The 26021-nt window shown below is 49.0% G+C and overlaps 1 protein-coding gene across 1 annotated transcript; it reads left to right on the plus strand.

Moving 5' to 3' along the window:
• The first annotated feature begins 1559 nt into the window (after positions 1-1559).
• On the plus strand, positions 1560-26021 carry LOC125434132 (gap junction delta-2 protein-like). The gene is made up of 3 exons (XM_048499123.1): positions 1560-2160; positions 9173-9641; positions 25034-26021. Exons 1-3 carry the CDS (start codon positions 2090-2092, stop codon positions 25394-25396), a joined length of 903 nt encoding a protein of 300 aa, XP_048355080.1. The 5' UTR covers positions 1560-2089; the 3' UTR covers positions 25397-26021.

The raw sequence follows: 26021 nt of genomic DNA on the forward strand, positions 1-26021 counted from the left end.
TATTGTGAAACCACTCCTAAAAGTGGGGGGGGGGGAGGAGAATTACCAGGTCTGGCAACCCCCAGAAGAGATGGTTTGCTTACAAGGGAGAGGAGTACTCTGAGGGCCACCCCTGGAGTGGGGAGGGGAAATCTGAACGCTCCGTTCACCTGCCCCACCCACCCACGGCGTACCAAAAAGACCAGATCAGTTTCTCAATCCCACTCAAATGGTGATGGCAAATTGGGGGGGGCCGCGCTGGGCAGGGCCCCACAAACAGATGTGTCAAAATGCAAAGTTCCAAGCAAGCCGGCTGGGGAGCAACTCAGGTGTCCAGAGAGAACCCCAGCAGCAGATACACCCCTGGTCCTGTAGGGGGAAGAAATTGCCCACCTGCCCCCCCCCCCTCTGCTGTGCAACTTTCTCCCTCTGAATGCTTAAGACTGTTGGCATGATGTGTAGGTGGGGAGTTGTGACTTATTGGCCAAACTGGGGTGAATATCCATTCCTGAGGTGTAGGTGCGGAGTTGTGAGCAGCAGTGGCGTAGGAGGTTAAGAGCGCGTGTATCTAATCTGGAGGAACCGGGTTTGATTCCCCGCTCTGCCGCCTGAGCTGTGGAGGCTTATCTGGGGAATTCAGATTAGGCTGTGCACTCCCACACATTGTGCCAGCTGGGTGACCTTGGGCTAGTCACAGCTTCTCGGAGCTCTCTCAGCCCCACCCACCTCACAGGGTGTTTGTTGTGAGGGGGGGAAGGGCAAGGAGATTGTAAGCCCCTTTGAGTCTCCTAAAGGAGAGAAAGGGGGGATATAAATCCAAACTCCTCCTCTTCTTCTTCTTCTTCTTCTTCTTCTTCTTCTTCTTCTTCTTCTTCTTCTTCTTCTTCTTCTTCTTCTTCGCATTGGGGTGGGGTGGGGCAGAGACTGCCTGCAGCTGCATTCCATAAGGGGAGTGTGTGGAGTTTGCCTCTGCAATGCCCCCAAGAAACGTGGACTCTTGCAGGCAGAGACATCCTGCAATGTTGGGGGCCCTCCTGTGCGGGTGGGTGGGGGAATCACTTCTAGAGCACGAGCAGCAGTAGCCAGCGGAGGTTGCGCAAGGACAGGCCCCCTGCAAACTCTTTGCCACAGACTGCAGTCACGAATGCAGCAGCGATGCTGCAAAGGGAGGCAACGCGCTGCGGGCCACCTCCACCGCAGCGGCGAGCATGTGCGGCAGCGGCATCACCGCATGCACACGAGCCAGGCCGGAATCCTCTGGCCGCGGATTGCATCAGGCCGCCACGAGGCGCGCGCGCGGGGGACCGGGAAGGGGGGTGGGTTTCTGCATGCACCCTGCATGCACCGACCCGGAGAGGCATGCCATGGCATCTCTGCCTCGAAACACGCGCGCCGGCGAGACATGCACCGCAACCCACGCGCGCCTCCCATTGCACGCACAACAACAACCACAAAAAAAAAAAAAACGACGGCTCGGAATTCACGACCTCCCCCCCCCCCGCGCGCGCGCACACACACACACACACAACCGGGTTTGCACGGCGGAGGGGGAGGCAGGGCCTGCTTAGCCACCGCCCCCTGCCTCCCCCTTTGCACCCAATCGCCCCCCTCCCTCCTCCCCGAGCAGGCGGTAACAGGTGCCCGACGCACCCCTGCACCGCAACACGGCCGAGCGTGCGCAAGGCCGGGCCGGTGCGCGCCTCTGCAGCCGGGGCGAGGAGCGGTCGCCAGGCGGCGCGGAGGGAGGCGAGGCGAGGCGAGGCGAGGCTCCGGCGGTGCCCTGCGGCTGGCCGGCCGGGGGCGCTTGGCGCGGATGGGCCGCGCGTCTGGCGCTTGAGCCGGCCGGGCGTCCTTGAGCGAGAGAGCGCGGGGGCTGCCCGGGCGGGGCGCGGAGAGAGAGAGAGACCCCCCCCTTCCACCCCCTCCCCACCCCGGGCAGCAGCATGCGGCAGGGGCGCCCTCCCCAGCCCCCCGACGGCCGCCCGCGCCCCCCCGCCGCCGCCGCCGCCCCCGCCGCCGCCCGCAGCTGATGGGGCGCTGAGCGGCGCCGGGGCGCAACGGAGGGCGCCGGCCACCGTCCCGCGGCGCAGCAGTCCCGGCGGCCGGAGCGATGGGCGAGTGGACCATTTTGGAACGGCTCCTGGAGGCTGCGGTGCAGCAGCACTCCACCATGATCGGCAGGTGGGCGCCGGCGGACCGGGGGCGGGGGGGGGGGCGGGGGGCTGGGCGGGGGCTGGGGCCTCCCTGAGACTCCCTGCCTTGGCAAGCAGCGCGCGGGGAGAGAGGGGGGGGGGTCCTTCGCCTTGGCATTGGGGCCGCCGCAGCTTTGCCACCTGGGGGAGCGGCGGGGGGGGGGGCATAGGCAAGCTGCCTTTCTGGGAATGCCCTTTGCAATACCCCTCCCTCCGGCCTGGTCACCCCTCTACGAGAGCCGCCCGGCTTTGCGCCAAGGGATCCCTCGCATCCGGGTGGAGGAGATTAGCCGGGAGTAGCGCCTAGTGGTCGGAGGCGCGAAGTGTGCCGGGAGGCCCTTGCCCAGCCCGCCTTTCCGGTAGCCCTTCCCTTGTGCTCTGCCGAAGGAGCGCTTGTTCCCTCGTTGCCACGGGGGGGGGGGCAGCCAGGACAGGGATGAGTGACCACTGGGAGGGGAGGGCTAGGGGGTGTCTCCCCCCTCGAGAAGGGGTCTGAAGCGCCGCATTGGCTGAGGTGGGGCGGGGAGGGAGAAGATGTTGCCCAAGAAAGGTCCCTGCCCCTAGGAGCCGCCAGTGGCCATGGCCTCAATGCCAGAGGCATCAAAGCCTGCATGGGATTGCGAGTCAAAGCGCGCGGGCGCAAGGAGGAAAGGCAGACATGGAAACCCCAAAACAAGAGTGCCTTTGGGCATGTGCAGAATGCCCCCTTTCCCTGACACATTGAGTATCCAAAAAAAGCTGGCCAGAAACAGAAATGGGAGCAGTGAGAACTGACCAGACAAGGAAGGGAGAAGTCAGTTTTGTGGGACTGACAGACATTCTTTGGATTCCTTTCAAGAATGGTTGCTTGGAATTACCTCTTAAGACCCTGTTTTATTTCCTTTGCGTCCCCCAGGTGTCTCTCCCCCCCCCCCCATTTAATCTGTCTCCTCCCCTTCTTCCCACATACAAAAGGTGATAGACCTTCTTTGGCTGTGGCCTTTGGGAAGCCACCTTGGGGGGGGGGGGCAGCCGGTGGGGGGGTCATGGTGGGACCAGGTTGTTTTGGGAGGGGAACTTCAAAATCAAACCAAATGAGCCGAAGGAGAAGGCAGGAAAGCAGATGGATTGATGCTGGGATGGATAGATAGAGGAGAGATGGAGAAAAATTAACTGTTTAGTGCTAGTGGGTCAGCCGGTTGGTCCATCCATTGCAGCGTCCTGTTTCCAATGGCAACCGTACCTAGATGCTGCGGAGAAGCATCCCGAAGCTCCCTTCATCAAACCTATCTGATTCCAGGTTTTGGTCTCTTTTCCCCTTTATTGTCCCACACCTTCTTGCTTTTATGAACTCCGATTTTGCTCTTCTGTTGCGCCGCTCATTCACCTTTCTTCAAAAGAACATAAGAACAAGCCAGCTGGATCAGACCAGAGTCCATCTAGTCCAGCACTCTGCTACTCGCAGTGGCCCACCAGCTCACCTGCAGGATGTGAAAGCAATGGCCTTCTGCGGCTGTTGCTCCCGAGCACCTGGTCTGTTAAGGCATTTGCAATCTCAGATCAGAGGATCAAGATTGGTAGCCATAGATCGACTTCTCCTCCATAAATCTGTCCAAGCCCCTTTTAAAGCTTTCCAGGTTAGTGGCCATCACCACCTCCTGTGGCAGCATATTCCAAACACCAATCATGTGTTACGTGAAGAAGTGTTTCCTTTTATTAGTCCTAATTCTTCCCCCCAGCATTTTCAATGAATGCCCCCTGGTTCTAGTATTGTGAGAAAGAGAGAGAAATTTCTCTCTGTCAACATTTTCTACCCCATGCGTAATTTTATAGACTTCAATCATATCCCCCCTCAGACGTCTCCTCGCCAAACTAACGAGTCCCAAAAGATTGGCTCTGCCCCCTCCCTTCACTGATCTAAAGGATGCCCAACGGGGCATCCCTTCCTTTTGGCTTCCCCGTTTCCTTTAAAAAGAGGAATCCTCATCTTCAAAAACACCAAGTGCTGTTTATAGACCCTCAGTATCTCCAGCTAACTGGCCGGGTCCCAGGAATTTGCAGCACTTCTGATGCACCCGACCAGGTTTTCTCAGGCTGGCAAGCCCAACTTCACGGAGATAATGCGAAGTCCAAACCTTGGCCTCCTCTCTGGGTCAGAAGGTTCGCGGCCAAGACGTCTTCCGGTTTAGACTTCAGGTTGTCCTCGTGTAAAAGTTGTCCTCTCTCTCGCGTGCGAGCTTGCGCCCACTCAATATATGTCCCGTATGGAGTGCAGACCACAAAGGAAGAGAGAGACAAACACACCAGAGGCCCTGAACGCCTTCTGTCAACAATCTTCCCACAACTCCAGGGCTGCGTCTCAAAATTTGCCTCCCCTTTCTTCACATGTTTAGAACAGGAAGTTCCCTTTCTTCCCATCTTTAGAACAGAGAGGCCTTGACTCAGAACCAGGATAAAACCACAGAACTTCCTATGGCAGAGTACCTCTGGGCATGTGCCGAGTGCTATTTCGATTTGCATTTACAAGCCAAGCAAACCTAACTCATCCCTGTGCGTTTCCCGCTCCTGGCGATGTGATTTTCAGGCCACCCCTCCACATTTATTTTGTTAAAACACTGTGCTGGAGGGATTGTTGTCTCTCAAAACTGCCAACCTGCCCATATTTCCCTGCGGTTCTTCCTGAAGGACCATCCTCTGTAGCAAGGGATCACTCAGAATTCTAACTCCAGAACTCTAACCCCAGAACTGTAACCCTAATACAGTCCCAACCTCTATGTATGTTTATATTATTATGTATTATCATTTTCTGAGCCCGGTTCCTCATGAGGTTGAAGGGTAAATAATCTTCTTCTTCTTCTTCTTCTTCTTCTTCTTCTTCTTCTTCTTCTTCTTCTTCTTCTTCTTCTTCTTCTTCTTCTTCTTCTTCTTCTTCTTCTTCTTCTTCTCCTTCTCCTTCCTCTTCCTCTTCCTCTTCCTCTTCTCCTCCTCCTCCTCCTTCTCCTCCTCCTCCTCCTCCTCCTCCTCTTCCTCCTCCTTCTTCCCCCCCCTGCTGCTGGGTCATTCCACAGTTGGGTTTGGGATCAGACACTTCGTTGACAAAATCAGGTATTTTCAGCTGGGGGGGTTGTGTCTTTTCCCTAGCGACGCAGACTGTGACCCATTAAATCTCTCGCCTCTGAGTACAGCAGACTTGTCCCCAATGGACTGACCCAAATGTGCTCAGGTGTTCCCTCAAGATCTTCCAGAACCCGCTCAGTGCCGCCTCTAAATGCACCCATAGATCAAGTGTGTTTAAAGTCACAAGCATTGCATCTCTTCCAACGTACAGCAAAACCCACCAGATGCCCCCCTTCCAGGCTGGCAATAGAACATATAAGAACATAAGAGGGGCCCTGTTGGATCGGACCAATGGTCCGTCTAGTCCTGCATCCTGTCTCACACAGAGGAGACGTCTGAGGGGGGATATGATTGAAGTCTTGGAGAGGAGACGTCTGAGGGGGGATATGATTGAAGTCTATAAAATTATGCATGGGGTAGAAAATGTTGACAGAGAGAAATTTTTCTCTCTTTCTCACAATACTAGAACCAGGGGGCATTCATTGAAAATGCTGGGGGGAAGAATTAGGACTAATAAAAGGAAACACTTCTTCACGCAACGTGTGATTGGTGTTTAGAATATGCTGCCACAGGAAATGGTGATGGCCACTAACCTGGATAGCTTTAAAAGGGGCTTGGACAGATTTATGGAGAAGTCGATCTATGGCTCCCAGTCTTGATCCTCTTTGATCTGAGATTGCAAATGCCTCAGCAGACCAGGTGCTCGGGAGCAGCAGCAGCAGAAGGCCCTTGCTCTCACCTCCATGTGAGCTCCCAAAGGCACCTGGTGGGCCACTGCGAGTAGCAGAGAGCTGGACTAGATGGACTCCGGTCTGATCCAGCTGGCTTGTTCTTATGTTCACAGTGGACATCCAGTTGCCCTGAAGGACCAGGGAGGAGGACACTGAGAGTGAGGCCTCCCCACTGTTACCCTCAAGCATTGGTATTCAGAGATAGGCTGAATGTGGAGGTTCTCTTTAGTCAGCGGGGCTAGTTGCTACTGAACGACCTTGCCTCAATGAACTGATTTAATCCCTTTTTAAAGCCATCTGTGCCTGTTGCCACGACTGTGACCACACAGGAATTCTGCTCCATATTCTCCCAAACCCTCCCTCCTACCGTGTTTCCCCGAAAATAAGACAGTGTCTTATATTAATTTTTGCTCCCAAAGATGCGCTATGTCTTATTTTCAGGGGACGTCTTATTTTTCTGTGTTCTGTTTGTCAGGCATGCTTCCAAACAAAAACTTAGCTATGTCTTACTTTCAGGGGGTGCCTTATATTTCGCACTTCAGTAAAACCTCTACTGTGTCTTATTTTTAGGGGATGTCTTATATTCGGGGAAACAGGGTAGTTACTAGGCTGAGCTATTGTCCATTCCAACCTATGAATCTTGAGTGTGGTTATTTACTTATCTCATCTATAGCCCACTTTTCTCATGGGCGGAAGGCAAATTGCGCAGAGGCAGCGAATACAAAATTGAACATTCGAGGAACAATGTATTGTCGAAGGCTTTTACGGCTGGATTCAACTGTTTCTGGTGGGTTTTCCGGGCTGTGTGACCGTGGTCTGGTGGATCTTGTTCCTAAACGTTTCACCTGCATCTGTGGCTGGCATCTTCAGAGGTGTATCTCAGAGAGAAGTCTGTTACACAGTGCGTCCCTCTGTCCCTGTGTTTACACAGTGTGTAACAGACTCCCCTCTGTGATACACCTCTGAAAATGCCAGCCACAGATGCAGGTGAAACGTTAGGAACAAGATCCACCAGACCACGGCCACACAGCCCGGAAAACCCACCTGAACCATTCGAGGAACAGTTCATTAGGACTGTAGAAGTCTGGGGGCAACCAGAAAGAACTTGAAGAGTAGCATAAGTATGAACTAGACCCATTAAATGGTGCAAAAATTATATAATAGGATCCTACTTTGAAGCAAGTCTTTATTGGCATAGACAGCAGTACAACAATAATAAAAAATGGATTAAAAAGCATATACAATACAGGAAATACATGTTAGGTCGAAGGAAATCTACTGGCGTTTGGTAATTTCCAGGAGAAAGTCTGCCACTATCATACAGAGAGAAGGATCAGGGTTGTCCAACAAGTCGTGTAATCTAATTAAATCGGGGGAGATCGGGTAAATGTAAAGGAGTAAGATTCACATACTTGGACCTGATTTCCTTGAATCTGAGACAGTGAAGTAATTGGTGGGCCAGAGATTCAACTGAGCCATCGTTACATGGGCACAATCTTTTAGCCTTTTCTTGCTTATTAAATCTGCCATGTAACAAGGCAGAAGGCATAACATTAAACCTGGCGAGCATTAGGCTCTCCTTTGAACAGGGTTAGGATCCTACTTACTGTAAGCTACAGGCAGCAGTAGAAGTCACAGTCCCTAATTCCTTATCCAAATAAGTTTTTGAAACATTTCATCCAAGGCAACACTATTTCCAATGCGGAAAGAGTTTCTTGAAAATTCAGTTTTGTATCATTTGCGGAAAGCCAGGAGAGCAGGTACCTTCCTGATCTTCTTGGGCACAAGGCGGAGGCCGCAGCGGAGAAAGCACGTGTATGGGCCGTTGTTGACTTTGCCCATGTGCAGGTTGGCACCTGCGAATACTGTAGCTCCGTGTGCATCTCATAATCTCGCCATTAGAACTTACAGGAAGGCTGGGGTAAGAGGTCGTGCCAAGAGCAAGGTCAGATATAAATGAAGTAAATAAAATAATAAACATGACATGTTAAGAAGCACAAGACTACCTAAGCTGGAGCATACCTACAGTACAACAACACGGCAGTGCAGGCCAGAGTCCCTCTCCTTTTAATTTCTGAACCCTTTCCTTACAGTACAGTCTGAATGACCCCATTCTGTTTGTCCGTCGACAGAGCGTCTGGCTTCATTTAAGCCTTGGGCTGCGTCTGCACGAGACATAAAAGACAGCGTCCGCACACGCAGCCGGGCAATTTTGACAAGGTTTTCTCCCGGGGAGCTCTCAGACTCTCATCTCTTTCTGGTCTCTTGCCTCTTTGTAGTCTCTTGCCGCTGGAGCAGCAGTGGTGTTGTGGTTAAGAGCAGGTGTGCTCTAATCTGGAGGAACCAGGTTTGATTCCCTGCTCTGCCACCTGAGCTGTGAGAACATAAGAACATAAGAACAAGCCAGCTGGATCAGACCAGAGTCCATCTAAGTCCAGCACTCTGCTACTCGCAGTGGCCCACCAGGTGCCTTTGGGAGCTCACATGTAGGATGTGAAAGCAATGGCCTGCTGCTGCTGCTGCTGCTTTTGCTGCTCCCGAGCACCTGGTCTGCTGAGGCATTTGCAATCTGAGATCAAGGAGGATCAAGATTGGTAGCCAGAGATCGACTTCTCCTCCATAAATCTGTCCAAGCCCCTTTTAAAGCTATGGCCATCACCACCTCCTGTGGCAGCATATTCCAAACACCGATCACACGTTGTGTGAAGAAGTGTTTCCTTTTATTAGTCCTAATTCTTCTCCCCAGCATTTTCAGTGTATGCCCCCTGGTTCTAGTATTGTGAGAAAGAGAGAAAGCCAAATCTATACAGAAGGGTAACTGGAAAACATTAAGAATATAAGACAGAGCTTGCTGGATCAGACCAGAGTCCATCTAGTCCAGCACTCTGCTACTCGCAGTGGCCCACCAGGTGCCTTTGGGAGCTCACGTGCAGGAGGTGAAAGCAATGGCCTTCTGTGGAGGTTTATCTGGGGAATTCAGATTCACCTGGGCATTCCAACACCCGCCAGCTGGGTGACCTTGGGCTAGTCCCAGTTCTTCGGAGCACTCTCAGCCCCGCCTACCTCACAGGGCGTGAGGGGGGAAGGGCAAGGAGTTTGTAAGCCCCTTTGAGTCTCCTTGCAGGACAGAAAGGGGGGATATAAATCCAAACTCTTCTTCTCCTCCTTCCCTAGGATTCTCCTGACAGTCGTGGTGATCTTCCGCATCTTGATCGTAGCCATTGTGGGCGAGACGGTTTACGAGGACGAGCAGACGATGTTCATGTGCAACACACTCCAGCCGGGCTGCAACCAGGCCTGCTACGACAAGGCCTTCCCCATCTCGCACATCCGCTACTGGGTCTTCCAGATCATCCTGGTTTGCACCCCCAGCCTCTGCTTCATCACCTACTCCGTGCACCAGTCGGCCAAGCAGCGCGACCGCCGGTACTCTTTCCTCTACCCGCTGCTGGAGAAGGACTGCGTTCGCGACGGCAGGAAGGTGAAGAACGTCAACGGCATCTTGGTCCAGAACCCGGATGGCTCGTCCAAAGAGGAACCCGACTGCCTGGAAGTGAAGGAGATCCCCAGCACCCCCATGCGGCCCCCCAAGAGCTCCAAGGTCAAGCGCCAAGAGGGCATCTCCCGTTTCTACATCATCCAGGTCAGATTTGGGAGGGGCGGTTTCCCACCATGGAGAATTTCAATTCAATTTCAATTTCAATAAGCCTTTATTGGCATACAGAACATACAATGTAAATACAGTTGAAATTACTAGATAAAACTTCACACTGGATCATAAGTTCAGTTCGCAAACCTCAGCCAGAAACTTTGCCACTGCGAGACAACAGTCAAGGTCATTACAGTTTAAGGGCATATTTACTTTATCAAGCTCTGTAAGGGTTTTCATAGAGTCAATGATTTGTAATAATGGAGAATTTCCTTACTTATTAGACCCCCCACGCACCCCAGAATTGCCCTCCCCACGCATGCCAGCAGCGAGGAAGATTTTGGAGTCTTAACGGATGAGAAACTCAATGCGAGCCAACAGCGTTATGCTGCAGCATGTCAGGCCAATGCTATTCTAGGCTGTGTTCAAAGGAGTGGGGTTCCAAGGACTTTCCCCCACTCGATTTGAGCAAAAAGCATAGCCTGACACTTGAATTGCTAGGGCACAGGTCGCTTTGAGATGGGGTGTTTAGAAGGGAGCCAGGGTTAGGCCCACGGGAGGGACCTATTAAGCTCAATCTGGGGCCATTTCCAGATGTCAGGCGCTAAGTGCCATGCCAGGGGTGACCACCATGCTAACTAAAAACACCCCGCCCACCTGCAAATTACAAATTCATGCAAATTTTGGGAGCAAGCTTTGTGCTATGACAGCTAGGCTCATCCCGCACATACAGAATAATGCATTTTCAAACTGCTTTCAGTTCTCTTTGAAGCTGTGCGGAATAGCAAAATCCACTTGCAAACAGTTGTGAAAGTGGTTTGAAAACGCATTATTTTGCCTGTGCAGAAGGTCTGCAACCTGTGGCTCTCCAGATGTTCATGGACTACAATTCCCATCAGTCAATTGGCCAGGCTGGCAGGGGCTGATGGGAATTGTAGTCCAAGAACCTCTGGAGAGCCACAGGTTGCAGACCCCTGGGCTAGCAAAATTGGAGGGATGGCAGGAGGGGAAGTGGTGCCTAAAAGAGCCACCGTTATTTTAAAAACGAACCCATAACAAGAATATCCCTGCAGCACGTGTATTTTCCATTTGAATGCTGCCGTTCCCTCAGAGGTTAAATAACTTGTCCGTCTCCCACTCCCCCAACCTTAACAGAGGCCAGAGGACCACCCCTTCACCTGCCTCTGCAGACCCTATCGTGTGTTTGGCAGCCCTGGGAATTTTTATTTATTTGTTTAAAGCTTTTATTAGCTTGTCGAAGGCTTTCACGGCCGGATCACTGGGGTGCTGTGTGGTTTTCGAGGCCAATACGGCCCGTGTTCTAGTAGCGGAAATTTTTCTTCCTCTGACGTTTTATACCATCTGTGGCTGGCATCTTCAGAGGATCTGATGATAGTGAAGCAGGCAAAATGTCAGGAGAAAATGCTACAGCCCGGAAACCACACAACAGTCCATTTATTAGCTGCCTTTCTTCCTTGCAGAGCTCAAGGTGGCTTCCGATACAGAAACAAAATATATAAAACTGAAACGGAAAATCACAGTTTAGGGCTGTTTTAATTAAATGCAGACCTGGATGAAATTGTCTTCCGCTGCCTCCTAACAATTGAGAGGGAACGGCCCAGGAGTGGCGCCCTGGGGAATTTGTCCCATAATTGCGGGGCTGCCACCAAAAAGACCCTGACTCATCTGCCCAACAGACAAGCTTCTTAGGTTGGTGGAAGAATCTGGAGGGTCTCTTCCTTTGCTTTCAAGTCTGGGGCAGGAATATGTGGGAGGAAATGGTCCTTTCTCTGAGTCAGGCTCTTACTGAGCCAGGAGCAGCAGTGGCGTAGGAGGTTGCAGAGCCGTGTATTCTAATCAGGAGAAACCGGGAACGGATTCCCAGCTCCTGCACGCCCACAGAGCTGTGGAGAGCTGATCACAAGGGGAATTCAGATTAGCCTGTGCACTCCCACACATTGTGCCAGCTGGGTGACCTTGGGCTAGTCACAGCTTCTCGGAGCTCTCTCAGCCCCACCTACCTCACAGGGTGTTTGTTGTGAGCGGGGAAGGGCAAGGAGATTGTCAGCCCCTTTGAGTCTCCTGCAGGAGAGAAAGGGGGGATATAAATCCAAACTCTTCTTCTTCTTCTTACTGGTCTTGCTGTAGTCCTAGTTTAAACAGTGGTGGATTCCACATGGCATATTTAGAATGAGTTCCAATCATTATAAATGAATCCGTTTTCTTTTCTTTTTTTCCAATCGCATGTGTGCCATTTACAAGTTCAGGAAGCGATTTGAGCCCATGAAAACAATTCAGGTTGTTTTCACGTCTTTGCACCAAAACATCTTTGCACCAAAACGCTTGCACAACGCATGCGTAGTTGCGAAGGCATACAGAAACGAACCCTCGCAACCATCCTGGTTTTCCCTGGGCAATCCAAATCAGCCGTGCCTCTTCAGCTTACCCAAAGTATTTTGTTTTTTAAAGAGAGAGAGAGAAAGGGACTTTCTTGCCACGGTCAGGCAATAAGGAGTGTGTTATTGTCGATCTGTGGGTGAAGAGAATACTTAAGCTGCCAAAGGAGAAACGCGTGCTTGGGGGGGGACTACAAGTAAAATGAGGGCTCAGAGAATCCAAGAGTGCCGGGCTGAACTCATGCCAAAGGGCAGGCAGGCAAAATCTCCGCGACACGGCAGGCAGCAGAAAGGAAAACAAAAGGGAGAATTGGCCAGCAGGTGGGAAAAAATAAAACATCCCCTGCGTGGGAGCATCTTCAACCCGGGATTTTGCAGAAGGATCACTAGTTTGGCGGTTTTTGGAAAACAGAGGGACGTGATGGGCTGAAGTAGTTTTGGGGAAGAGTCCTGTGCAGAGTTCTTCCCCAAAACCAGAGGTGGGATCCAGCAGGTTCTCACAGGTTCCCGAGAGTGGGTTACTAATTCATTTATTATTGTCAATGCCGAGAGGGGGGTTACTTAATGGGTGATTTTGCCATTGATTTTGGCCTTAGTTAAGCCCACTCTCTCTCAGCAACAGCGCGGAGAGCTTGAAGCAGTCTGGCAGGAGGTGCACCCGGCGTCGTGGCAGCCTGCTTAGCCCTGCGTGCATTTGTTTCCAGCCTAAGCGACCCGGCGCGCGAGCGGCTTTCGTCCTTACCACAGCCCCCGCCCCCAGAATGCCCGCCCTGGAATGCCTTCGGCACACGCTACGTCATTACCCACAGCCATTGGCGCTTCATACGGTTTGAATCCCACCACCATGGGAACCTGTTATTAAAATTCTTGGATCCCACCACTGCCCAAAACGCTATTTATAACGCCCTCAAGATGTTATATTTGTGCTGTGCAGAAGACCAGAGGTAATAAGCCTCTCCCTCTAGGAACACGAAGTTCAGTAAAGGAGCAAACCGCCATGGGGAATTGTGGGATCATCTTCCTGGAGATTTAGAAAAGATTAGGCAGGCATCTGTGAAGGATGCTACAATTCAGTAAAGGGAGGGAAATCACCCAGAAGCAGCTGTAGAATTCCGCCAGTTCTCTGACCAGCACTCAGATCTCCGCTTGACTGCCCAAGGTTGGAAGTGTATGTAGCTTCACCTAATGACCTCCCACGATTCACTTATTCATGGGATTTTTATACCACCCCTTCCCTTCTGGCTCAGAGCGGTTTCCGACACGTGTAAAACATCGTACGTGCAATATAAATAAACTAGAATCACAAGAATAAAACCTAAAATTTACATTTTCACATGTAAAAATATAAAAACCAGGCTGTTAATTCAGTCTCGTCGTCTACGTACAGTGAGGGGGAGGGAGGGAATGGGAAATAAGGAAGCTACAGGGATGGGAGTAGGGAAAAGGGGAAGGGGATGGATAGATAGATAGATAGATAGATAGATAGATAGATAGATAGATAGATAGATAGATAGATAGATAGATAGATAGATAGATAGATAGATAGATATGAATAGATAGATAGATAGATAGATATAGATACAGATAGATAGATAGATAGATAGAATGAATGGGCAACAGTGGCGTGAGTGGTAAAACAGCAAGATTATTACTCTAATCTAGAGGAACCGGGTTTGATTCCCCGCTCTGCCACTGGAGCTGTGGAGGCTTATCTGGTGAACTAGATTAGCGTGTGCACTCTAACACATGCCAGATGGGTGACTCTGGGCTAGACACAGCAGCACTCACGGGCAGCTCTCAGTCCCCCACCACCACCTCACGCGGGGGCCATTTCCAGTTGTGAGAGGGGAAGGGAGGAAGGGGATAGGGCAGGATAGGAATAGGAAAAATAAATAAATGGAGCAGCAGTGACGTAGTGCTTAAGAGCAGGTGTACTCTAATCTGGAGGAACTGGGTTTGATTACCCGCTCTGCAACTTGAGCTGTGGAGGCTTATCTGGTGAACTAGATTAGCGTGTGCACTCTAACACATGCCAGCTGGAAGAGCGCCGGGCTAGTGCAGCACTCTGTAGACTCTCAGCCCCACCTACCTCACGGGGTGTTTGTTGTGAGAGGGGAAGGGAAAGGAATTTGCAGGAGAGAAAAGGGGGATATAAATCCAACTCTTCTTCTTCTAAATAAAGGGAGGGAAAGAGGGAGGGAGGGGAGGCCAGGTAGATATTACTGTAGATATTTCTTCCATTCAGCCTTTATTTGGCCTAAATAATAAAAAATCACATCAAAGTCACATCAAAATGCAAACTTGCAACATATAGCAAATGAAGTTGATTCATACATACTATTGCTTATGGGATATTTCCAGCAGAAAATTCGCAGCCATTTTACAGATTGTGGCATCAGAGTTATTTAATAAAAACAATAGTCTGCTTAGTTCGTCCAGCTCGCTAGGTATCATAGAAAGCAACCTAGAGTATTTAATTCTAATACTTGCCGATTTGGGGCAACAGAACAATTGGTGAGTTAATGTTTTTAATTGATTTGCATCACACGAGCACACCCTTTTGCACATTCCTAGATTGTTGTATCTACCTCGTTGTATGGCAGAAGGGAAAACATTGAAGCGAGCGAGTGAGAAAACTCTTTTCTGGTCTGGATTGGTCAGATGCTACAAATAGGAGGCCGTTCTGTTATGTTGTAAAGGGGATTGTTGATAGATGTGTGAAGCTTAACAAGTTTTCCTAAGCTGCCAGAATTGTAAATAGTTCCATTCTACCAACTTGTTTTAGTTTATCACATTTATACAGTTCTGAACAAGTTAAAGGTATACTGTAGATATTACTGTAACTGTCTCAACCTTATATCTGGTGGAACAGCTCGGTCCAACAGGCCGTGTGGAATCGCACCGGATCCTGCAGGTCCTTGGTCTTCCCGGGCAGAGGTTTCCACCAGGCAGGGGCCAAAGGTCAAGAACATCCTAGCCCTGGTTGGGTAATCCGGTTCCACACTCAAGCAGGCCCCTGTACTAGAAAGAACTTGCTCAGTCTCTGCACATATGCACACAAGAGCATCTGTGTTATTTACCCATTTGAATATGCCCAGCTGACATACGGGTGAGAGCTAGCCGTCTGTTGTAGGATCGGTGTTTCTTATTACTTATATTGGACGATGCTAGGTAAAGTAATTCCGAGGACCCGTGCTGGTTTGCATGATTTGGGGCAGAGGGCCGGGCAGAAGTGTCTTTTGCCATGCAACCTAACCTGTCCCTGCGGGTCAGAGTGTTTACAATGAGCTCAGTACCCTGATCTGTATGGCCCAGGCTGGCCCGATCCCGTCAGATCTCGGAATCGAAACAGGGTCACCCGTGGTTAGCATTTGGATGGGAGACCATCCAGGAAGTTCAGGGTTTCTACACAGAGGTTTCTACACACACTTCTGAATGTCTCTCCCTTCGGTGGCGTAGCGAGGGCGTGTGTGGAGGGGCTAGAGCTCCGGGCACTACTTGGGAAGGTTACCTGGGGAGCGCATGGCCCAGCTGCCCCTCTCGCTCACAGCTCCCCACCCCACCCCCAATGGAGTTCGGAGCAGGGACACAATGGGACGTGTGCCCCTTTCCTAAAGTCCACGAGGAGTTCAGGGGCAGGGCACAGTTATGAGAGGAGGGGGCACCATTTTACACAGTCCCACCCCTGCTCGCCTTGAAAATCCTGCTGGGTTGCCGCAAGGTGATTCTGACTCAGTGCCCCTTTCCATCCCTAATGAAGTTGGCGTGGTGGGAACCCTGACAGAATGACACAGGAGATCTTTCCCAGACAATGTAAAGTGATGCACATAGTAAAATGTAAAGTGATGCACATAGGGGCAAAAAAGCCAAACTTCACATACACGCTACAGGGGTCAGTGCTATCAGTCACAGACCAGAGAGGAAGGGATTTAGGCGTCTTAAGTTGATAGTTCCATGGGAATCGTCAACTCAATGCATGGCAGCTTCAAAGGCGAGCTCTATGGGGATCATTAGGAAAAGGAATTCGATAATAAAACTGCACAGATTGTCATGCCATATATAAAACAGTGAAGATGTGACAGCTATCTTGAGTACTGTGTCCAGTTCTGAGGTCGTAGCGATCTCAAAAAAGGATATTGGAGGAGATAGAAAGAAGTGCAGAGAAGGGCAACAAGGATGATTGAGGGGACTGGAGCACCTTCCTATGAGGGAGAGGCTGCAGCGCTTGGGGACTCTTTTAGTTTGGAGAGGGAGGTGGCTGAGGGGGGATATGATTGGGGGAGTCTACTAAAATTATGCATGGGAGTAGAAAATCGACAGTAGAGAATTTTTCTCTCTTTCTCTCTAATACTACTAGAACCAGGGGCATTCATTGAAAATGCTGGGGGGGAAGAATGAGGACTAATAAAAGAAAACACTTCTTCACGCAACGTGTGATTGGTGTTTGGAATATGCTGCCACAGGAGGTGGTGATGGCCACTCACCTGGATAGCTTTAAAAGGGGTTTGGACAGATTTATGGAGGAGAAGTCGATTTATGGCTACCAATCTTGATCCTCCTTGATCTGAGATTGCAAATGCCTTAACAGACCAGAGGTGATCGGGAGCAACAGCCGCCAGAAGGCCATTCGTTCACATCCTACATGTGAGCTCCCAAAGGCACCTGGTGGGCCACTGCGAGTAGCAGAGATGGACTTTGGTCTGATCCAGCTGGCTTGTTCTTATGTTCTTACAATCTCATGGATGTATTGTCGAAGGCTTTCACGGCCGGAATAACTGGGGTCCTGTGTGGTTTACGGGCTGTATGGCCGTGTTCTGGCAGCATTCTCTCCTGATAGTTCCCGCTGCATCTGTGGCTGACATCTTCTGAAGAGGATCTGCAAGATGCCAGCCACAGATGCAGAAAAGCAACATTCAAACAGAATCACTGCCAGAACGCTGCTTTCACTCTAGCCCGGAAACCACACAGCATCCCAATCCCACTGATGTCAGTGTTGGGCCTGCACTAGTGGGAACTGTTCTTTACCGTTTTGAGATCGATGTTTTAGGAGAGCTGCCATGGCTCAGTGGTGGAGGAGCGTAGGCTTGGCATGCGGAAGGCCTCCGGTTCAATTCCTGCCCCTTCCAGTTAAAGCAGTGAAATACCTCAGCTTGAGTCGATGGAGAGCCTCTTTCTGTCGGAGAATATGCTATATGCTATAAGGAAACTTTTGGGGAAGGCAGCTGGTCACATTGGGGGGGGGGGGGAATTGCTTATAACACTGCATGATACCGGCAGGGGATGATGGGAACTGTAGTCCACCTTAGCATCTGGAGGGCCGCTGAAGTTCGACACAGCATTTGAAGGGCTGTCACTTCTGGAGGGAAGGCAAGGGGCTGTTGCTGTTGGCCAGAAGGTGAGGACTTGGCCAATGACAGGTTTTAGATTTAAAGGCAGAAACGACTGGATTTTAGGAAAAGAATTTTTACAGCAAGCGTTGTGCTGGCAGGGGCTGATGGGAATTGTAGTCCATGAACATCTGGAGAGCCATAGGGCGCAGACCCCTGCTCTAGGCTGATCCTGCATTAGACGGCCCCTTCCTATATCGCCCCTCCCAGCTTTATGCTTCTGTGAAAGCCTTAAGCTTGCTTGCAAAAGTGGGAAGAGGCCGGGCTGACTGAGCTCTCCATGGGGCATACGGAAGCCCCACTGCTTGATGAGGGGTCTCTTGACTCAATGTTAAGGCGCCCTCTTCTTCAGCACCCATGGCGTCAACCAGTGGTGAGATCCAAAAATTTTAGTAACAGGTTCCCATGGCGGTTGGATTCAAACAGTGGCGTAGCGCCAATGGGACGCTGAAGTGAGGCTGCGGCAGTGGCGGGCACTTCACGGAAGCGGGGCATTAATAATTTCTCTGTTACTGTTAAAACTCTTACTGTAAAAAAAGTTCCTAATTTCCAGCTGGTATCTTTCTGTCCATAATTTAAACTCATTGTAGCAAGTCCTATCGTCCACTGCCAACAGAAACAACTAATACTTCTCCTTTCCTAATTTGGCTGCCTGTCAAATGCGCCATACTTTCAAATTCTTAATTTTGTTTCTAGAAATCAAAAGAAGGATACTTTCCTTAAACAAGGAACTTGCCTATTTCTAAAACATGTTATTAAAACAGCCCAACAACAGGGAGAATTATCCCGTTTTCTACCTTAAGCTAACCAGCCACATAGGAAACAACAGGACTTTATGATTTTTTTGGACCCTAATGGGATTTCCTAGCGGAAAAGCAGACCAATTAGTAACCCCCTCTCGGCACACACAAATAATGAGTGACCCACTCTCGGGAACTGGTGAGAACCTGCTGGATCCCACCTCTGGTGTCAACCCCTGAAAGGGTCTCTAAAAACAGGGTGAAAACCTCTTCCCTGCTTAGTAATCCAGGGACCAGCTCGCCGGGCCGAGAGGAAGGGAGCCAGGAGCAGGCTTCCCTGCGCTTCCTGCCATCGCTATTAATTCCCCCGCCCCAAGCAGCCCTCACGGCTTACCGCACCGATGCATTTGCACCAATGTTCCCCTGGCTCTCGCCTCTTTGGTTTCCTGGCTGCTGCTCAAAGTGTCCAGTAGCAGAGCTAGATGGTACCAAATTCAGAACAACGGGCCTCCCTAGGGCTGAACAGAGACAGAGGGGTCTTTACCTCATTGCAGGTACTGTTTTTCTCCCCGTGAGTACACCTCCTCTGCTGATTTCAGCATTCATTGTCCCCCTGCATCCCAAATTCCTTCTTTGCAATCCCCCTTCTACCTTCTGAATGGGATATAAGGGCTCAGATCTCCATTCTGACTTGTATCTGATGACAAACTACAAGTTTGATCCACGAGGAAGTCGGTTTTAGGTAGCTGGCTCCAGGTTAACTCAGGTATATACAATATATTGGAAAAAGCTGTAAAACTCAACCTCGCAGGGTTGTTGTTAATTGAATGTGTAAGGTACAACATAGACCAACTGTGTTATAAAAAAGCAATAAGTATGTCAATATATTTGCAAAACCATCATCATTTTAGAAATGATACATTGCTAATTATTCTAATATCTAAGTGCTATAACATTTAAAGACGCAAATTCCATGAAAGGATTTATGTGGGTTCCAAATGAGTTCCTCTAAAGTAAGCCCATTGTAATTCCAATAGGTAAGTAAAAAATGTCCGTTTGGATCGACAGGTCTTGCATGACTAGGATATGAGAATGACTCCAAAAGTTTGTACTGGATGGATTTTCAAACCTGTATATATAAATCACGTGTGGCCGCGTCGTACGCACGGTTTTGATACAAATCTTCAGTAATGAACTCACTATATGCCGAAAACTGTCAGCGATCAGTAGAAGATGGATGTCTTCAATTATAAATCACCATATAATATCGGATCCGGGCTTCCGTAACGGCGTGGATAGGCGAGATCAAGCGATTTCATTCATGGATCTTATAACGCTGCCTATTTCGGTATGGGACGGCAACCGGCAAACAGAATAGGTGGATAACATGCATTTCATTCATGAAAATCAATGAGTTGCCATCTCAATGAAGAGGGACAACCGGCAAGCAAAACGTATTGCGCGCTAGAACACGTTTTCAATCATTTTTTCTTCAGCGCAAACGCTTATCTGTATAATTGATAAAATAAATATCTGTAAATATCTATATAAAAGGCAGAAAAATCCAACAATAAGGATTACTTCTAAATCACCCTGTTACTTACATCATGTAGTTTAGCAGATAACCTTTTTTTGTTGTTGTTGTACACCGCCCGAAGCCCCTCGGAGATAGGGCGGTATAAAAATCGAAATAATAAATAAATAAATAAATAAACCTCTATAGAGGTGTGGCAATGATTTCATTCAGTGATTCCCATGCTTTTATCTTAGTCATACAGCTGATTCACAGCAGGCGTACCATATTATTAAAGGTATAACATTCATAGATAACAACTTAGGTCAAATTGGGAATGTACCATCTCCTCTACCTGTACCTTAGTTAGAATACGTTCAATATCATCATTACTATAAGAAAAACTACCTTGCCAAGACGCCATATTGATAAAGATGAATGAACCATATACAACAAGCAAACAGGACAGACATAAAAAAACAGCTGCAGGTTGGAAGCCCCTTTATCCAGACATTTCCTAGAACAACATCACTCAGAAAAGGAATTTAAATTCGTAGTACTATACACATATCAATCTTATTCTAATGAGATGATAGATATTTAAAAAATACTTCTCCAGAAGGAATCCAGATGGATATTTAAGCTGGACAGTTACAAACGAGGACTTAATGAGGAACTTGACCTAAGTTGTTACCTGCTGGCTTGCTGGTTGCCCCTGTTGCCCCTCTTCATTGAGATGGCAACTCATTGATTTTCATTAATGAAATACGTGTTATCCACCTATTCTGTTTGCCGGTTGCTGTTCCATACTGAAATAGGCAGTGTTATAAGATCCATGAATGAAATACGCATCCTGCGCATATCCACCTTGTGTTATACTCAGATGGATACGATATTGAGAAAGATAGGCGATCCTTCCGATGTTATGGATCATACTTATCAGCCCCGGCCATGCTGGCAGGGGCTGATAGGAATTGTAGTCCATAACATCTGAAGTGCCAAAGGTTCGCCACCATTGCTATATGGTGATTTATAATTGAAAACATCCATCTTCTACTGATTGCTGAGACTCGGCATATAGTGAGTTCATTACTGAAGATTTGTATCAAAACCGTGAGTACGACACGGCCACGCTTGATTTATATATACAGGTTTGAAAATCCATCCAGTACAAACTTTTGGAGTCATTCTCATATCCTAGTCATGCAAGACCTGTCGATCCAAACGGACATTTTTTACTTACCTATTGGAATTACAATGGGCTTCCTTTAGAGGAACTCATTTGGAACCCACATAAATTCTTTCATGGAACTTGTGTCTTTAAATGGTATAGCACTTAACTAGCAATGTGTATCACTTCTAAAATTATGATAGTTTTGCAAATATGTTGATGTACGTGTTGTTTTTTATAGTACAGTTGGTCTATGTTGTATCTTACAAATTCAGTTAACAACAACCCTGCAAGCCATTGAATCAAGCAAACTTAGTTGCAAGGCCATTAGCCGCTATTTTCGCACCAAAGGTCATGAATTTGTACCTGCAGCCATTAAGGCATTTAATGCTAAAATCACTCATGCAATTACTATACTGAATCCCACTGTGGATACGCTATTGAGCTGCGACATGGAAAGAGTCTAGTCATGCTTTCTATAGTATACTCTCAGGCTTGCCCCACTCAGTCCCATATGCCCACTTTGGAGGTGGGCCAACATCTACTCCATACAAGAGCATGGTGCATGACCTTCCAATTCTGATAATGACAGTTTTTTAACAACTGCTTCATAAAAAAGCTTTACCTACTCAGGCTCTTTCTTTCATAGCCAAAACCGAGTGGTGGTCCTTTGTTGAGGCGAAATCCATGAAATGGGTCTATCCTGATGCATTGGTTTTAATGAATGCCAATGAGCCAAAGCTGACTATCAAGAGATTGTATGATCTCGTGAGTATAGTCACCTGATGCATCAGTCTAATAAACGCCGCTCTCCCTAGCACTTGGGTATACTACTAACCCCTATACCATGTCCACGTATTTCCATTTGGTCTTAGAACCCAAATTGTGACGCAGCCCCGACCCTTCACAGGTGCAAATATTCTCCTTTCCAGCTACCACTCAGGGTAGAATAATACAGAAAGTGCCTTTTAATCCAAAGATTTTGTCCCTGCAGTTCAAGCATTTAAGAATCAATCCAACATCGATACATACACTGCCCGTTACACAGTTTAGCCAGGAACAAATATCTAAACCCGTGGCTAAAACCCCCCATTGATAATACTAATCTATCAATTGTGGTAACGATGTTGGATTGTGGTTCTGCAAGTGTATTGGAAGCGCTGGCTCACTTTTTGTGCTCTGTCATCAGCAAACGGTTATAACTGTACTGGAGATTGTATCATTACACTGAGGTCGCCATTTTTTCTGGTATATTGCTGCTGTTTTAATTATGCCATTAAAGGTTTATATATATAAAAAAAAACAACCCTGCGAATTTTTACAGCTTTTTCCAATATATTGCATGTACCTGAATTAATTTTTGATTACTACATCACAATATACGCCTTGCTTTCCCATATACAACAATTGATTTGCTGCTTTTTGTATTTCTGTCCTGTTTTCTTGTTGTATGTGGTTCATTCATCTTTATCAAGGTTGACTCAGTCTGCCCTTCTTCCAGTGTCGGTAAAATGAGCACCCAACTTGCTGGGGGGTAATGTGTAGGCGACTAGAGAAGGCGACAGCAAATCACCCTATAAATATAGTCTGCCTAGTAAACTTTATGATATGACATCATCCTGTGGGTCGACAATGACCCGGTGTTTGAACAGGGGGTTACCTTTAACTTTAAGATGTACCTAGGCTAGGCTGACCAGACGTCCCGCTTTTGGCGGGACAGTCCCGCCTTCAAACAATTTGTCCCGTGTCCCACGGGTTATTTCCAGTGTCCCGATTTTGGAAGGCTGCCACACTGCCTTCTGGGGCGCAAGGCAGTGCGGCAGCCTCCCGAGCGCACGCGTGGCCCCAGAAGGCTGTGCGCTCCTGCGGCTGCGCACATATGCATGCATGCATGCGCGGCCGCCCATCCCAGTTCACAAAGGTGACCATCTGGTCACCTTAACCTAGGCCTAGGCCTTGTTTGCAAGATTAGCTGGGCAGACGCATTCAGACATCTGCCAGCCGGGCATGAAAGCAACAGGCATTTCTTACCTCTGTCCTCCAGCCACTCACGTTCTGAGGTAGACTGCCCCAGAACCTGGAGGCCTCCCTTTAGCCAGCCTGGCTCATAAGCATTAATGGAGTTCTCTGTGAAATTTCTGTATTCTTTATGAAAGTCTAGAGTTATTGCCCCACTTACAATTATTCATGGAGGTCAGGAGTAACCATAGGTCGAGTCATTTTGGATTCCGGACTGAATATTCTTGTGGGGAGTTTTCTCCCCACCCCGCAGCATAATGTGTACATGAATTGTGAAGCCAGCGCCTATTTTGGAGAACTTCCCCCGACTTAGTCCCTAGACCCGTGGTGGTGAACCTATGGCACTCCAGAGGTTCATGGACTACAGTTCCCATCAGATTGGCCATGCTGGCAGGGGCTGATGGGAATTGTAGTTCATGAACTGTCCTAGACTTACAACCCGTCCTAAGACCTTAAGGTATAGGGCAAGATAAAAATGTATAACTTATAAAGAATAAGAGTTCAGGCTCAAGGACACCTCTGTCAGTAGCTTACCATCCCCCAGTAAACCTAGCTTCAAAGCCTTTATGGTTTGGGGCCAACATATCTAAAGAACTACCTAATCCAGTGATGGCGAACCTTTTCGAGACTGAGTGCCCAAACTGCAAAACCCACTTATTTATCGCAAAGTGCCAACATGGCAATTTAGAAGAAAAAGAAGAAGAGTTTGGATTTATATCCCCCCTTTCCCTCCTGTAGGAGACTCAAAGGGGCTTACAACCTCCTTGCCCTTCCCCCACCACAACAAACACCCTGTGAGGTAGGTGGGGCTGAGAGCTCCGTGGAGCTGTGACTAGCCCAAGGTCACCCAACTGGCATGTGTTGGAGTACACAGGCTAATCTGAATTCCCCAGATAAGCCTCCACAGCTCAAGCGGCAGAGCTGGGAATCAAACCTGGATCCTCCAGATTAGAGTGCACCTGCTCTTAACCACTACGCCACTGCTGCTCATTAGAGCATGGCCAATAGTGACTACCACTACCTGCAGACCAAAGGCACTACCTTCTTCCCCAGGTGTAAGCCTAGGATTCTGACACCACCCATCTGCACACACGTTTCCAACATCAAACCCAGGTATGCTTTACAGAAAAAAAAAAACCCTACACAAGCTGTGAGGAAAGGGCTTGGTTGGCTCCAAGAGGCGCGTTACTCAGGAGTAAGTTTGGTGGTAGTTTGGTGGCTTTGCTTTGAAGCAACTGTGCAACGCTTCGAATGGGTGAATCACGACCCTAGGAGGGTTTACTCAGAAGCAAGCCCCATTGCCAGCAACCGAGCTTACTTTAGTTCTTTCCAGGAAAATCAGTAGGGTTTAACAGCGCTTAACAGGGTTACCTACACTGCTTCCCCAAAACTAGGTCTTAGGTTTAATGCTAATAATCTCCCTGAAATAATTACACTATTATCACATGACGAACTCTGTGCACACGTGCCCACAGAGAGGGCTCCGAGTGCCACCTCTGGCACCCGTGCCATAGGTTCGCCAGCATGGCGCCCGTGGGCATCTTGGTGCCCCTGAGACTTCCCTTGGTACCTGCCACGTTTTTCAGAAAGTGGGTGGAGCCATTTCAGAAAGTGGGTGGAGCCATTGTAAGGCAGGGGTTGTTATCAGTGGCACCTGTTCAGATCAAAGGGTTTTCCATTAGCGGGTCAGGACACCTGGGCTGTCCCCATTCAATGTGTGGTTGCCTTTCATTCTTCCTGGGAGGTGTGAGGTATTTCATTCAGGTCTGCCTTCCGCGGCTGTCGTGTTAGTCTTTCAAAATTTCAAATGTGCCCACAAGCTCAGAAAGGTTTAACTGGTTTACCTTACGAACCTAAGTAAACAACACAACAGGTTACAGAAAATGTCATGTGGCAAAAAGGGGAAAAACAGCTACGCAAAAAGTGATTAAATTTATAAAGTTTGTTGAAGTACAACAAACAATGCAAATACCACTTTGCATACAAAACTATGTTAATGCCAGCAATAATAATAATAACAAAACAATAATACAGTGTATTGTCGAAGGCTTTCACAGCCGGAATCACTGGGACTGAGGTGTTGTGTGGTTTCTGGGCTGTATAGGCCGGAAGGGCGGTTCCAAATGTTGTGAATAAACAAGCAGGACTTTCTTCCTGCAGGTTGTTTTCCGCAATGCCTTGGAGATCGGTTTCTTGGCGGGCCAGTACTTCCTCTACGGCTTCAACGTGCCAGCCATCTTTGAGTGCGACCGCTACCCTTGCGTCAAAGAAGTGGAGTGCTACGTGTCCCGCCCCACCGAGAAGACGGTGTTCTTGGTCTTCATGTTCGCCGTCAGCGGCATCTGCGTCCTCCTGAACCTGGCAGAGCTCAACCACCTGGGCTGGCGGAAGATCAAGACGGCCATCCGGGGCGTGCAGGCCAGGCGGAAATCCATCTGCGAGGTGCGGAAGAAGGACATCTCCTCGCTGGCTCAAGTGCCTACGCTCGGACGGACGCAGTCAAGCGAGTCTGCCTACGTCTGAGCTGGTTCCGATCCTGTGGGGGAAAAGGGGTGCTCGGCGGATCGGAAGTCGCCGACGCAAAAATCCGGAAGATCGAACCGAACTGACCGCAATACCTCCCAGGTTAACCATGCAATATTCGGCGGGTGCTTTCCAAAAACCCTCCCTCTTTGTCGGAGGGACGGGTGCCACATTCGCTTTAAGGGCTGATTGGGGAAATCCAGCCCCTGGGGAGTCAGGTGGCGGGGGGGGGGGTGGAGGTCTCTCCCCCCTTCCTCCATTTGGCCCCACTATTTTAACTTTTCTCAACTCTCTATGGTGCAGGCTAAAAAGTGGGGTTCACAGGAACTTGTGCCTAAGAGGCCTTCCTTTTTACGGACTGGGTGATGCAAGCGCATGAATCAGTATGTATGTGTGCGTAGGGGGGGGGTCGCTTTCCAGAGGGATTGGGGGGGGGCTTGCTTTACGAAAAGGGAGGGGGAGAGGAAGCGCTTGCTGCGTCCTCTCTTGCACGGCCGGCTCTCTGCCACGATGTAAATATTTCACAGGCAAATGTGATTTTTAAAAAATACAAAACGAGGAAAAACAGAAAACCGGTAAGGTATGCAATAAAAAAAAGGAACATTTTCTTCGTTGCTCTGGCAAA

The sequence above is a fragment of the Sphaerodactylus townsendi genome, linkage group LG06 (genome assembly GCF_021028975.2).
Source record: "Sphaerodactylus townsendi isolate TG3544 linkage group LG06, MPM_Stown_v2.3, whole genome shotgun sequence".
In the NCBI taxonomy this organism is placed as follows: Eukaryota; Metazoa; Chordata; class Lepidosauria; order Squamata; family Sphaerodactylidae; genus Sphaerodactylus; species Sphaerodactylus townsendi.

Coding starts and splice junctions, on each gene's coding strand:
- LOC125434132 (XM_048499123.1), top strand. CDS start 2,090: ATGGGCGAGTGGACCATTTTGGAACGGCTCCTGGAGGCTGCGGTGCAG. Junction 2,161..9,172: donor CACTCCACCATGATCGGCAG/GTGGGCGCCGGC, acceptor CTCCTTCCCTAG/GATTCTCCTGACAGTCGTGG. Junction 9,642..25,033: donor CCCGTTTCTACATCATCCAG/GTCAGATTTGGG, acceptor TTCTTCCTGCAG/GTTGTTTTCCGCAATGCCTT.